Raw genomic sequence first — 14,865 nt, forward strand, 5'->3', positions numbered from 1 at the left:
TACTTTATTAATCATTTTTGTAGTCTCCACAAACTGCCAAGCATCTTTAACACACCGCTGCCAACGCTGGCTGTAAATAGTACAGTGCAGACGATGGGTCAAACAATTGTTTGTGTAGGGTGTGGTTTTATTGTGTGGTTTTTTTTTTTGTTTGTTTTTTAAATCAATTGTCAGACTTCTGCCGTCTTCAGTATGACTTTCTTTTTTTTTTGTATTGCATTTAAAAACCATTAAAAACATAGAATAGTGTGTTTACACAGAGCAAAAAAAGTACAGGGGCAAAATATATAGTTTGCTCTTAAGGAGAGGAAGAGAAGTAGAAAAATGTGACTTCTCACGAAAACAACCGTGATGGTCAGACGCAGTTGCTCCTTCTCAGGTAAGACTGAAGAGAAAACGGCACAGATCCTTTCGGTTCACAGAACTTTATTCCCTCAGGGGCAGGGTATTCATGCCTTACGCAGAGGGGGCTCATACAAGGAGATTTAACATATGACTCGGGTAATTTGCTACACAGAGGTATATCCCAATCGGTAATGCTTTTCTTCAGTTCAGATACTGTATCAAAAGGGAGAGCTTTAGACTGATAAGTTGTTTACAGTTTGAACACTGGTACTGTATTTACTGTAGAAATATTGCATGAATCACTAGTATAGGGTATTGGGTGAGGAGCGTTATATCCGAGGCGCGTCATAAAAATCGAGAGCCTTATTGCAAGGAAGCACTGTAGAATGTAAAACAACAATTAAAAATAAAAATGGCTATTGGAAATAGGATAACTTGAGTTTAACATGCCTTTTGATATGCTTGTTTTATAAGGGTTATTTTGTTCAAAGCCTTGTGCAAAATTGATGTTGTAATAGCAGTATATTTTGGTGACTTGTACAGATTTATTCCATAATTATTCATTGTAAAAATAATCTCCTACTTACCACACAAATTACAGCGGTTCTCTAGATACAAGTAAAAAAAGGGAAGCTAAAGCCCCACTCGGACTGGATTTAAAACTCACCACATACTCCAACCCTCAGGAGGGCCAAAACAGCAAAGGAAACCTGGTGGAACCCCAAATATGGATTTATCTTTTTAATCTGCATTGGATTTAATTTCTCAGGTGGTTGCATGTGATGCAAGGGACATTTTCATATGTGGAGTTTTATAAATTTGTGCGTGTCTTTCCAAATAGTATACCTACATGTACTGTAGCTCCTTATTTTTCCTAGTCTAATATATTACCAGTTTTTTTGGTAATTTTTCTATCGTATCAATCCTCCTTTGCCCCTTCACAATACCAATCAGAAGGATGGAATAGAGGCAGAAGTATGGTATGCTGATTAATCGTATACACTAAATTACAGGCTTATGTGATTACTCAATTGAGTGGTCTGCATAATAAATCTATTCTTCCTGCATAGTAGCACTTCATGGTGCAGAAAAGGCCGGATTCTATTTTAAGCCTTATAATGGTTATTACATTAAGCTATCCTTGACCAGATTTAGAACAGACTTGATCCTCTGTAAGAAAAAGTAATCTTCCAATAGAACTGTATAGAAAACAATAGGTTACAAATACTGTAGATGCCCCCCCTCTCCATCACAATCCACTGGCTTGATCTGCTCTAAGAGGGATATGAAAAAGCATAATGTATCAAAAGAAGTGGCGCCTCCCCTCCCAGAGACCTGATATGCCTGTAGTGGGTGGATATATCTTATTAAAATGTTAATTCAATACTCTGAATAAAACTGCTTTTCAGATTGGACTACTGCCATCCCAACAAGGTTTATAGACTGGAGTAAAATTTAACCACCATTTGGTAACAGCCTGTGGCGGAGTGTCCCGCCCCTAATTAATATTAATATATTATATATATATATATATATATATATATATATATATATATATATATATATATATATATATATATATATATATATATATATATATATATTATATATTATATATATATATATATATATATATATATACACACACACATATACATACATATATATATATACACATATACATACACACACACACACACAGTGTCTTGCAAAAGTATTCAGACCCCTGACCAAATCTCTTATATTACTGAATTACAAATGCTACATTGAAATTTCGTTCTCTTTGATATTTTATTTTAAAACACTGAAACTCAAAATCAATTATTGTAAGGCGACATTGGTTTTATGTTGAGAAATATTTAAGAAAAATAAAAAACTGAAATATCTTGCTTGCATAAGTATTCAACCCCCACACATTAATATTTGGTAGAGCCACCTTTCGCTGCAATAACAGCTTTAAGTCTTTTGGGGTAAGTATGTACCAGCTTTGCACACAGTGTCAGAGTGATTTTGGCCCATTCTTCTTGCCAGATTTGCTCCAGGTTGTTCAGGTTGGTTGGACGACGCTTGTGGACCGCAACTTTCAAATAGTGCCACAGATTCTTCACCTTTTTGTTCTTGAGCCACTCCAATGTTGCTTTGGCCTTGTGCTTGGGATCATTGTCCTGCTGAAAGGTGAATTTCCTCCCAAGCTTGTTTTTTAGCGGACTGAAGCAGGTTCTCTTGCAGTATTTCCCTGTATATTGCTCCATCCATTCTTCCTTCAATTTTAACAAGATGCCCAGTCCCTGCTGATGAGAAGCATCCCCACAGCATGATGCTGCCACCACCATACTTCACTGTAGGGATGGTGTGTCTTGAGGCATGGGCAGTGTTAGGTTTGTACCACACGTAGCGCTTGGAGTTTTGGCCAAAAAGCTCTATCTTGGTCTCATCTGACCACAAAAGCATTTCCCACATCGCAGCTGGGTCACTCTCATGCTTTCTGGCAAACTCCAGGACGTGCTTTCAGATGGTACTTTTTGAGTAACGGCTTCTTTCTTGCCACCCTCCCATACAGGCCAGTGTTATGCAGAGCTCTTGATATGGTTGACTGGTGCACCATTACTCCACTCCCAGCCACTGAACTCTGTAGCTTCTTCAACGTGATTGTTGGCCTCTCTGTGGCTTCTCTCACAAGTCTCCTTCTTGTTTGAGCGCTGAGTTTTGAGGGACGGCCTTTTCTTGGCAGTGCCTGGGTGGTGCGATGAAGCTTCCACTTCCTGATTATTGATCCAACTGTGCTCACTGGGCTATCCAAACACTTGGATATTATTTTGTACCCTTTCCCTAATCTATGCATTTGTATTAATTTATCTCTTAACTTCTGTAAAATGCTCCTTGGTCTTCATTTTCCTTCAGATTCACAGCCTGACCAATGATCCTTCAACAGTGGGGTTTTTATCCAGAAAATGTGACAGCAACTTTAATGGTTCACAGATGGAGGCCAATAGTAAGGTAATTGTGTCCTCGTTAAGGCAATTTCTTTCATCGGTGTAAACTGGGAGCTTCCACAGCACAGGGGTTGAATACTTATGCAAGCAAGGTATTTCAGTTTTTTATTTTTCTTAAATATTTCCCAACATAAAACCAATATCACCTTACAATAATTGATTTTGAGTTTCAGTGTTTTAAAATAAAATATCAAACAGAACAAAATTTCAATGTACCATTTGTAATTCAGTAATATGAGAGAATTGGTCAGGGGTCTGAATACTTTTGCAAGGCACTGTATATAATTTATATATATATATATATATATATATATATATATATATATATATATATATATATATATATATATATATATATATATATATATACACACACACACACACACACACACACACACACACACACATATATATACACTGCTCAATCAAATTGATTATTTTAGACATTGTGTTTTCCTTTGTAATTGCACCAGGTTAAAATACACACACACTGAACACACTGAATGCTGAACAGACCATATGATACTACAGTAACTGTTTTTCTATGCTGTAGCTTAGAAAAGTTCTATGTGCTCTAATCCAGGGGATGGATAGTTTTGTAAAGCCATGCCAATCTCTGCTGTAGATCAAAGCTTCCACAGGGGCATGATCAAAAGAAGAATGGCACCCAATTTAATTATTTGTAAACAAAATAAAATGGATATGTGAAACTTAGAAACAAAATGGCCCAACTATTCATTTTCAATGAACTATAGGGTGGATTATTACAGTATTACTTACCCCAGATATATCAGCAACACGGTGAATGGGTACCTCTTTCTTACTGTGAAGACCTTTTCCATTCTTTATAGCTCTGTTGAGAAAAATATTACTGTATTATTTTATATATATATATATATATATATATATATATATAAACACACACTAAAAACCAGGCCTAAATCATTAAAACATTCTATTTTTTTTTTAATGATTAAAAAAGGAAATGTTGAAGGACGCATCGAGTCATCAGTATTTCAATTTAGTAGAATCAGGTATGACCTTTTAACAGGTGACCACTCCCAACTTCTACTTCTATAATGCAGTTCTCAAACAATCAATACAATGCCATTCCACAGAATGTAGTTAAACCCTATGTCTGACTTGCATGGTTGTCCTACATTTTTGCCAATTAATGAAGCAATATGCAATTTGCCCTGTTCAATGACTGTGAAATTTAGATTGCCCAGGGGTCTTAAAGTGATATGACATCTGAAGGGTATGTGGCAACACTCTTGAGAGCGAGCTTACTCAGAACAATCATATACAGTATTTTTAAAGCCATTAGCAAGATGTGTGGGCAAACAATATTTATTATTAATAAAGTGGCTTGCATGCAGTATCCCATTTTCCTACAATTGCAGATAGAGAATACTGCCATTTACTGGCCACTGTAGAGTACTGACTGAATGTAAGCCCCACTAAATGTCCCTCAGCAAGAGGAGCTGTGTTTATGGCATTTCATTATTACATTTTATTTTGGCGGTGAGTTTAGCACTTCTGTTCCAATCCGATTTACAGTAGCATTTTAAACTCAGAATTAAATCTTAAATCAAACTTTGTAATTTAGCCGACTAAAAGCTATCTTTAGTTGGAGATATGACTTGTTTCAAGTCTGTCGCTGCTTAAATTATAAATAGAAGATGCATTTAAAAGTAAATTGAGTACCTATGCAAGTGTCAATTGCAAATATTGTTATTCATTCAAACCAGTAAAAAGGATCTCTCGAGATGGGAAGCTGGGATTGAGGGGAGGAAGAGTTTGATTTCAATATTATTCATGGTTGTTAATATCTCTCTATCACCCCCTTGTTTCTAATTTAAATTTTCAGTTCAGTGTAAGAGTTGGCACAAGAGATTTTAATGGAACACAATTAGCAGATGGCAGTTTGAACAGCACAATTTAAACCATGTACTTCTAATCTGTTCAAGACCTCAAAAAGGGAACAAGAACAGTAGCCCCTGACAAAGATACCCCCAGGCAAGGGTCCAGAAGTGATAAAGGGCAATAAAACTGTGGGTGGATACATACCTTTGAAAAGAGTAATCAATACAATATAAAGTAATCTTATTCAATGTAATTTTAGACAATCTTGAATCCACAATTTCCATTGAAAAAAGGAACACAAAAAATGGGACTAACTATTATTTGAGAAAAATAAAAAAAAGGAACATACAATTAGCGGAAATGAAATGCATACAAACTGTCGGAATGTTTGTTCCCACTACCCCTGATTAATTGTGTACGATTGACTTGACTTGTCTGGGATGAGGCCACTTTGGACCTTTAATATATTGGGGGTTCTGAAAACAAAGCATCCAAGAATGGAAAATGAGGAGCCCTAATTCAGATTCAGTATGATTCTTTGCTTAGTATTGTTCATTTTTGATATTTACATATCGGGCTAGCCTTAGAACCTTGGTACCAATTTCCTGGAAGGCTATTGTCTCAAATCTATGGCATCCTTTCATACTGTTAAATATTGTTTGCACATTTATTCCATAGTAGCAGAATAAATAGCCAACTGATGTGTGCTGTGGTAATTCAGACCTATACAACCATAAAACACTGTTTAACTGTGTTCTCAAAATAAACCCAAATAAAAAAAGAAGGTGGTTTCTGCTCACTTCCTCTTTGACAATTGGGCTTCTCATTGGTACTGACAAGTGTTACATCAGTTTATGATGAAAACAAAATTAGACGAATAACTAAAATGGCCATTTTAGGTCATGGTATACATAAGCTCTGGCTAAAAAAAAAAAAAAAAAAAAAAAAAAAAATAGGATTAGATTTAAAGTTGGTATGCAATAAGTCAGAGTTTCTAAAGGACATTAAAGTAGTCTTCAACTGAACTGTTATGTTAAAATATGTTACTGCCTATTAAATGTTAAGTGGAATTAACTATATTTGGAGTAATATACTACTTGTGCACCAACATTTATCCACCAGACTATTTAGCAACAATAACACGCAACTGGAAATAACACTGAAAACAGCAATTGTTCACTAAAGTACTTTCAGGGTTATGTAATGATCATTGTAGTCTATATACATTAACAGTAGTGGGATAATCTGCCAAAAATAGTTAATTATACATCTATATGTACTGTTTTGGGAATGTACTGACAGGGACGGAAATAAGGCTCAGTTTTGCCCATTCCAGGTTTTACTACGAGCTTGATTAGCCCCAGTGGGTGTCTTGGCCAACTCACAGTAGTGCTATGCAATGGGTCTTATTTCCATTGCAGACTAAAACCAATAGTAGTTTGCAGCAAAAAATGTATAAAATGCATTGGATTTAAATTACACACACACGTGCTCACACAAGTGAAGTTGTCAGTATCATGAAAACTACATTTAAAAAGACTCAATTAACTAGTGTTACTACTAGGGCTGCTCCGACTAACAAATTAAATCGAACCGATTAATCAACTAAAAGAGTTGATCGTAGATTTTTTTTTTTTTGTACAGAATTTCGTTTTTGTATATAAAATAAAACCAACCAATAGAAGATCTGCATTTTCTCCACGGCAGTCCAACCATAAGTGAGCACAGGCGGGACATACCGTTGAAGGTATTCTCTGCCTCAGCTGACGGTCTTGAGCAAGTTTAACCAATGGGATTGTGGTGGGCAGTTAGATTCTTTTTACTGACTCGATTCATTTGATTCAGTTCAGTTTAGTGAGTCGATTCAAAAGATTTGTTCATTTGATTCACTGATTCAATGAAAAGAAACTAATCAATCAATGTAGACCGAATCACTTGGTTACTAAGGTTTATTTGAACAGAACAAAATCGTTTACAAACTGCACATCACTTACAGGAAATAGCTAGCTAGAATCTACAGTTGGTTGTCTGCGTTCTTAAAACATTAAAATGAAATACAGTTTGACAACAATATTACATTTTAGTAAGAATCCTGGAGAAAAAAACATGAGTATGAACTGTTTAACATTGTTTAGCCAACAGTATAACTGCAGTCAATTTAATAGCCTGCAACCTTAGAAAAACTGATCTGCTGTATTTTATTATAAATAAACTAAATAAATAATAAAAAGTCAATTGAATTACGTATGTCTTCTTTATACAGGGTTGTAAGTGAGAGGCTCTATTTGATTTAACAGATCCATCCCTCCCTACCATACAACACTGCTATGAGAAGTTAAATGTTGCCAAAGCACAACGCTGCCATCGATTATCCTGATTTGCAACAAACCCATTATAGGCACTCAAATTTAATTTCAGTCACCACCAGAATGGAAAAACGTGACAAATCACAATAGTCACACGACATATCAGATTTTGAATTTATTTTTTATAAATACAACACAAAACAATTCCCATGATTCACCGTAATGCGTCGTTCAAAAAAGAACAAATCGTACAAACTGCACATCACTGCAATGGGAGAGTCAAAGATCTGTCCTGGGTTTGGTGAGCAGAGGTAGGACAAATATGCTAGGTCCTAAGCGGTGTAACAATAGCTGAATTTTGCACGATACTGCTTATTAGTGAGAAAGTCCAAGTAATATTTCAATTTTTTTTTTTTTTTTTTTTTTTGTAAAAAGTAAGGTCAGACAACGGAGGCATCGTAGTCGATTTGGTTCCGAATCAAATTTTCATGAAGAACATTTTTTTTTTTTTTTTTAAACTAAAAGGGAGGTATATACCACAAATACCTGAACCAACACAGGAAGGGAAGGGATATACTAGCCACTTCCAAAATTTAAATTAAAAAGGTATCCGTGGCTTACCGGTAGCTATCAATTAAACATAATACTGCGGAACTGTCTTTTGTTCGTACAGAGAAGGCGATATGGTACAGCAATCTAAGGATATCTAAACAAGTTAGCACAAAAACATGAGCGTTCCCAAAGTCACTTGCGAGCCACTGTTACACTCAAAACTTTGACAACCCCGGATTTGTTAAAATGGATAAGCAGAACCGTAGGTATACATCACAATGAGCAAGCAAGAACTGGCTTTCAGAGGGCACGATGAATAGAGGTAACTGTGGAATTACTTTCTCTGATTTCCGACTACAACAGCATGTTAAGCAAATCACTTGTCAATAGCCACAGTATTCTCGGATACAAGATTCAGAACGATAATCTCTTTCGGTGTCTCAGGTTTTGCTAGATGCAATAAAAAAGGGGAAGTACGTAGCTATAATGGTATGCTGTAATGGCCCAAATGAATGGTTGTTCTTTGAATTTAATAATAAAGGCTTTTAAAAAGACTAAATTCCCATTGGGCTTTTTTTATTTATTTTATTTATTTTTTAGAGATTCTATTCTTAATCTATTGATTTAGAAATATTACTATGCAGGGCAGCCACTATAAGATCGTTACCTTTATTAAAAATGTGGATGGCTTAATCTACCGATTAATCAACTAATGCCCATAATTTAACCAATCAAAAATTTGAATCGCGTGACAGCCCTAGTTATTACATATACTATTGTGTTCCCCTCACACAACAGCTTGATAAATAAGGACCAACATGTTTAAGTTAAAAAGTGATGTCTACTTCCAGCTGAAAATGTAACTAAGACCTTTGATGCAATATAACATCTGTTCACTAACTGTGCAGAAATTCATGGATCCCATTATTTTCCAGCCCAGCATGTCAGTGAAAATGTAGTTTAAGATTCTTACCTGGCTTCAGCAGCAAGCAGTTCATCATAGTGGGATGACCTCTGATCATCATCCTGCCTGTACCGTATCACTGTGGCCAGCCCTTTACTGACGAGTGCTTCTGCGATGTTACTGTAATTAAATAAATAGATAAGGAAATGCACAAACTGTACTTCTTTAATCTTTATAATACAGGTACATGTTTTTAACTGAATGGATTACATAGTCAGAGCATGAAGTACATTTGTAAGTGTGTGTGTGGGGTGGGGGCGAGACTGTTAATTTTAAACATCCACAGGAGAGCTAAGCCACTCAAGTCTGACATTATTTATGGCTGACAAACATATAGATTTCAATAGACACCTGGATGAACCTTAGGATGGGAAAAAAATGTGTCTGGAAGTGTAAAAAAGTGTATTCAACTATTGAAGGTCCAAACTGTTTAATTATAGGGTTGCATGAGCAAAAACAGATAGTGACTGACTGTGTTTAAGGTAATATTCCACAAACACTGACTGGAGTTTTCAGATAGTACGGAGAAAAAAATAAATAAATAATAATCCTCTTGGGTTGAAAAACTTCCCTGTGGCTCTGGACATAAAGGTAACGTCACTTTCCACTACAAGCTATAACCGTGTTTTGGATATAAATGTACATCAGTACTACCAAGTCCACACAAAGTGTTGTTAACCTGTACCACCTTATTTGCCAAAAGCGCTGTTTTAGTTAAAATGGATTAGTTTCAGACAACAGTAACCTGAAACAGAACCCATTTAATATTTAAAATGAAATATCCCAAAGGACCCTTTCTTCAAACTAAAAGTATGACCTTTTCCACAGTTTCTAGAAGAAAATTAATTTGGAAAGGAATATTTAAAAAGGCCAGAAGACATTAACATTTTATTATTCTTGTAAGATGCAGAAGAATTAATCCGAGTGGGTTCAGTAATATGCAAAATCTGAAACATCCCTCAAGGTCATAACAGAATACTCAAGGTGCTGGAACACTCTTTTGTTCATCTTTTACACAATTTAGTCGTCCCCCCCACCTTTTTTTGTGGAATACAGTACAACCAACTGATTAGTTAGTTTAGTTAAATACATAAACAAATAAATAAAAACTTACATTCCACCAATGGTGACTGTCGAACAGGTGCGCTCTGGAAATGAAGGGTTGGTACCTGTATCAGTGACAGTGGTTGCTGCTCTGATGTAATCCACTGTGACATTGACCTAGAACAAAAAAGCAAAAAAAAAAGAAAACACGACAGGAGATTGTGAAAAAAAATGCATCACTAAAAAAGTCAACATATTTTTGGTAATATTTTCTGCCACATAGTTTTTAAACAAACAGAGTTGATTACTGTAAACTGCTTTTATTTAAACATTTCAGTGACGCACTGCAATTATGCCTATTCAATTTTGTGAAAGGAAATTGAGTGAAATAGTGTATGAAGACTATCCCAAGTGATGCGAAAGGGTTTGGTTGCAAGCATACAAGGAAAAAACACATCTTGCAAAAGTATTGATGTGGCTTATTTCATATTTCTTCATTTTAACTTCATTTCAATTTATAGTCCATCTGTATCTGTCCTCATAGCCAATACACAATGTTCGTATATCCTAAAATGTGTTTTGTTCATGAAGTTGGTATAGTAGGTGATAATAAAGTAGAAACAGAATGGCATGCTATAATAAAAGAGTTTAAGACCACTGTGTAATGATTAAGTGGATCTACATTTATAATAAGCTGCATCACCACATTTTATGTATGTCTTTAAATGATCAGCAGTAACCCAATTCAAATGCTGGAAAGTCCTTTTACATATTTACAAAAAAAAAAAAAGAAAAACGACACAGAAGATCAATTTAAAAATGAAGATTTTCAGCATTTTAATCCACAGACCCACATTATTCTTAATCTGGGAAAGCAAGTTTTTCTATAGGCGAGTTTCCAAGGTCAGCGGCAGTCGGTGTGAATCAAATCAGTCTAACAGTAGATCTCCCTAGAGGAGACATGTCCACAAGAAGAATGCCACAACACAGAGATTGTTTATGACTTTGTACCGCAAACACACTCAATGTCACCCTCGACTCACAATTTCAGCTAGCACTTTAAAAGGAAAACGATCCTCCTTATTTAATTCTAAACAAGAAGCCACGACATTACTGATGACGTTGACTTTTTAACCTGTATAATACCCAGACATCTCCCCGCTCCCCAGCACTCTTGAGAAACAGAAAGCTTATTTGATGAAGTTGCACCATAGAGAAGATCCCTGTGAAGACTAGCTACCCCTCCCCAACCCACCCACCACATTGTGATCTTGTGGGAAGTCAAGATTCAAAACTTTACTTGCTACCCCAGCCTTTCTTGCCAAATGTTCTATTTTATTAAATTTTCCAGAGCCCTATATGATTGGAAGTGAATTTAGATTTGCAAATTTGGGCAAACTGATCCACTGATCACACATAGTTGCCAAAGAGCTTCAGATTTGATTCACAGGATTCAAATTGCGTTTTTTGTATTTAAATTGCCGTATTTTTTGTATTTAATTGCCATTTAGATATCAAATTATAAACCTACACAATGCATAATATTGGAACCTACATAATGCATTATATATAAACCCTAGAGTTACCAGACATTTAACCCTTTGCAGTCCATGTATTAAGTGCGTGTCAGGCACGTCAGGTCCATTTTATTTTCACATGCGCAGTTAATTTTAGATGCGCTGTTTTTTTTCCACAGTCAAACGGGTTTAAAAGGCCCTGCATAACAACAAAGCACTCACTAGGCATCTCCAGCCCCGCCCCACCCTTTCGTTCGCTATAGCTTTCACCTATGTAAGTAAATAAATAATAATAAAAATAATAATCGTACATACCGATCAATCATCTCCTGATCACTCATTTTATCACCAAACTCCTCAATAATGCGATCCAAGTCATTATTTTATTACTAGAACATCTCAAAAAAGCTCTGCAAATGTCTGTGTTCTCTGTGCGCTGACGCATCAGCCAGCTTGTTTACTTATGACCGCCCCATTGTCTGATACCAGGGCCATGTATGACTATTCATGAGATACGCCTTTGTTTTTTTTTTTTCGACTCGTCTCTGCTCCTGTCGCTCCCACTCGGCCATTGAATGGTTTTCTCGGCTTTTTCCGTAGAAAAAACGACTAGAAACCCGTTTTTTGCGTTTCTATAATGATGTCGGACAGGGTCTGACAATGGACCTGATAGGAATAATTGCAATGTCGGACCAGGTCCGACAATGGACCGCAAAGGGTTAAAATGCTGAATAAATTCTAGTCATGTTCCACAAAAGGTGGACTACTACAGTTTCTGTAGAGGGTGTTCTCTCGAATGAGCTATGCTGTCAATGTCAGCTTACACCATGACTAAAATCAACTTCCCTGTAAATTAAGTTTGATAAATGGATCCATTGTTATTGAGTTTGCAGTTTCATACAAGACAAACATATGGCAAGCGTCGGTAACTTAGCAGTTGGTTTAATTTCTGCCTGAAGACGTCGCTGATCTGTGTGGAAGTGACTAATAACTATCTAAATATTTTGTGGACATCTACCACAAAACCAACGCTGGAACATAAAACTTGTCTCCGCCCCTTTTTTAAAAAAAAATGAACTTGTCTGAGCGAGACTGTCTGCTTCAAGCGGATTCTGATCTACTGTGCAATGGACAATTTAAAACTTGGGACTAATTTAATTTAGCTAATCAAATCCAGCAGGAGCAGACAATATAGTCATCAGAAATGATGGATCTCAATAGGTTTATGAATTGAGAAATAAAAATAAAAAGACATGAATTTTAATTGAAGTCAAATTGTTTGTATTTAATTTGCATTAGGTGGCTGCATTTGACAGATGCTGCACATATGGATCTGGAAGCTCCTTATATTGTGACAGGGTGTATAAGATAGGCCTTCAATAAAAAAGGGCTGAACAGAACTTTTAAAATTCCAATGCAGTGTGCGTCACTCAAAGCTGTTGTTCAAAGACATTCCTAGTCTCACTGTTGGGGTTCTAAATTTCCGTAATACTAAAAAAAGTAGATTGCCACCTTTTTTCATATTGAGGTGAGAGTTTATATTGTACCAAGGGTAAATTTAACTTAATTTAAACAACGTCTTTTTTACATGCAGTGTTGTTTTTGATTGCATACAAGAATGACTGGATATTCTGACAAACCGATAGGGGCGGCTAAAAATTCAGTCAAACTGATAAATAATTTACATGCAATGATATCTGGGCTTGTTCCACTTTAGCATAGGGAACACAAGTCTCAAGTATTTCCCTATTGCTGTATTTTTCACTGCCTTAAATATGAACTTACCAGTATATTATAATGATAATTACCAAGTATAAATTAGAAAGTATAGAGGAAGTTTGCCTGTCTGTCAACTGCAGATACTAAATATGTTAATTAAATACATAAAACTCTTACCTTTTTACCAGTCAGTTTCTTTCTCAAGAACTCTCTGGCCTCAAACATGTATGGGATGTCATACAGAGGACGGAATCTCTTGTCTTTGTCCTTGTTCTTTTCCTAAAAGAATTGAAAAAGAGGGTCAGGAAACAAAGATGTTCTGACATTCATTACTTGGACATAGTTAAAGATCAGTGTTATTATCCCTCGTGTGTAATAAAGAAAGAACCGATTCAACTGAAAGTGTATTACCATACTGCCTTTACCCAGTTAACAGATAGATAAATCTCCATACAAGAAACTGCCTTTGTCAAGGACATTAGATCATTGATTCTATAAACCTCACAACGGTTAATTTGATCATTCCTAAATAAAATATATATTCTATTGTGTTATTGTCTTCTCAGGAATAGCAGGGCTTAATAATTTGGCACCAAAAAAAAAAGCCATATGGAGATTTATTTCTTTTTTCTTTAAAACTGCAATTACTTTTATAAATCAGCGATTTATTTTATTATTTTGGGGGGGGGGGAATTGAATGTGCAGCAATAACGTTTGCTTATTGATTTGATCCATCCATCTTCCTGCGACCGGGAGGCAATTGTCCGACCCTCACTAAAACGGACATGAGCGTCATTGGGCAAAAATGAAAAAGGACAGATCCTGTCATTTGAACATTTTTGGGTAGGAGCAGAGAACGACCAAAACAGAAAGAGAACTGAACTTCAAAATCAACAAAGCTAATGCCCGAAATTAAAGTAAAGAATAAATGCATGAGTTTATGGGCAAAGTTAGCCACATCGTCTAATCAGGCTTGCAGCAGATCATTCTGGAAGAGAGTACCAGTACAGTGCTTTAACAGTGGCAGTCATTTCCTGCACCTGATCTTGCATTTGCATTCCAGGTACATCACTAATTTAGTAATCAAGTGTCATATTTAAAAAAATAAATACATAACTATCCTTTTAACTGACAGGAAAACATGCAAGGTGTTCTACCTTCTGTTTCTCTCCCATCACGAGCAGCAGCTGCCAGCAAAACACTGGACTATGTATATATTTTACATATGCCGATATAAAGATTTACATCTATACATTATTGTCATTAGCTTATAGCTACCGTATAATAAAACACACTGATAGGAAGTATAATGAAAAATTTCAAGTATTATACTAAATGAAATTACATAGGCTACACACTGTACCATCCATTCTATTTTTTTGATTATATCCGAAGCGTTAACATGTTAGACATTTACCAGTAAATCTTGAATTGCCAATATTCAAAGTTTTACCGTAACATATAGATGTTCAACATAACTTGGTAATGTAGTATTTATTTTTTAAATGTGCACTGAAATTTTAGTGTGTGCCTAAGAAAAAAAGGTTAGTGTAGAGCAG

General features: G+C 35.7%; 1 protein-coding gene across 1 annotated transcript in view; it reads right to left on the reverse strand.

The window, feature by feature from the left end:
* Nucleotides 1–14,865, reverse strand: part of LOC117415557 (staphylococcal nuclease domain-containing protein 1) — a 186,814-nt gene that overhangs the window by 134,744 nt on the left and 37,205 nt on the right. Inside the window, exons 11-14 of the mRNA XM_034026068.3 lie at nucleotides 13,484–13,585; nucleotides 10,141–10,247; nucleotides 9,036–9,146; nucleotides 4,119–4,191 (exon numbers count right to left, since the gene is read on the reverse strand). Coding sequence (XP_033881959.1) covers nucleotides 4,119–4,191; nucleotides 9,036–9,146; nucleotides 10,141–10,247; nucleotides 13,484–13,585 — 393 coding nt within the window. The remainder of the gene's footprint in view (nucleotides 1–4,118; nucleotides 4,192–9,035; nucleotides 9,147–10,140; nucleotides 10,248–13,483; nucleotides 13,586–14,865) is intronic.

This window comes from Acipenser ruthenus, chromosome 7, assembly GCF_902713425.1.
Source record: "Acipenser ruthenus chromosome 7, fAciRut3.2 maternal haplotype, whole genome shotgun sequence".
Classification (NCBI taxonomy): domain Eukaryota; kingdom Metazoa; phylum Chordata; class Actinopteri; order Acipenseriformes; family Acipenseridae; genus Acipenser; species Acipenser ruthenus.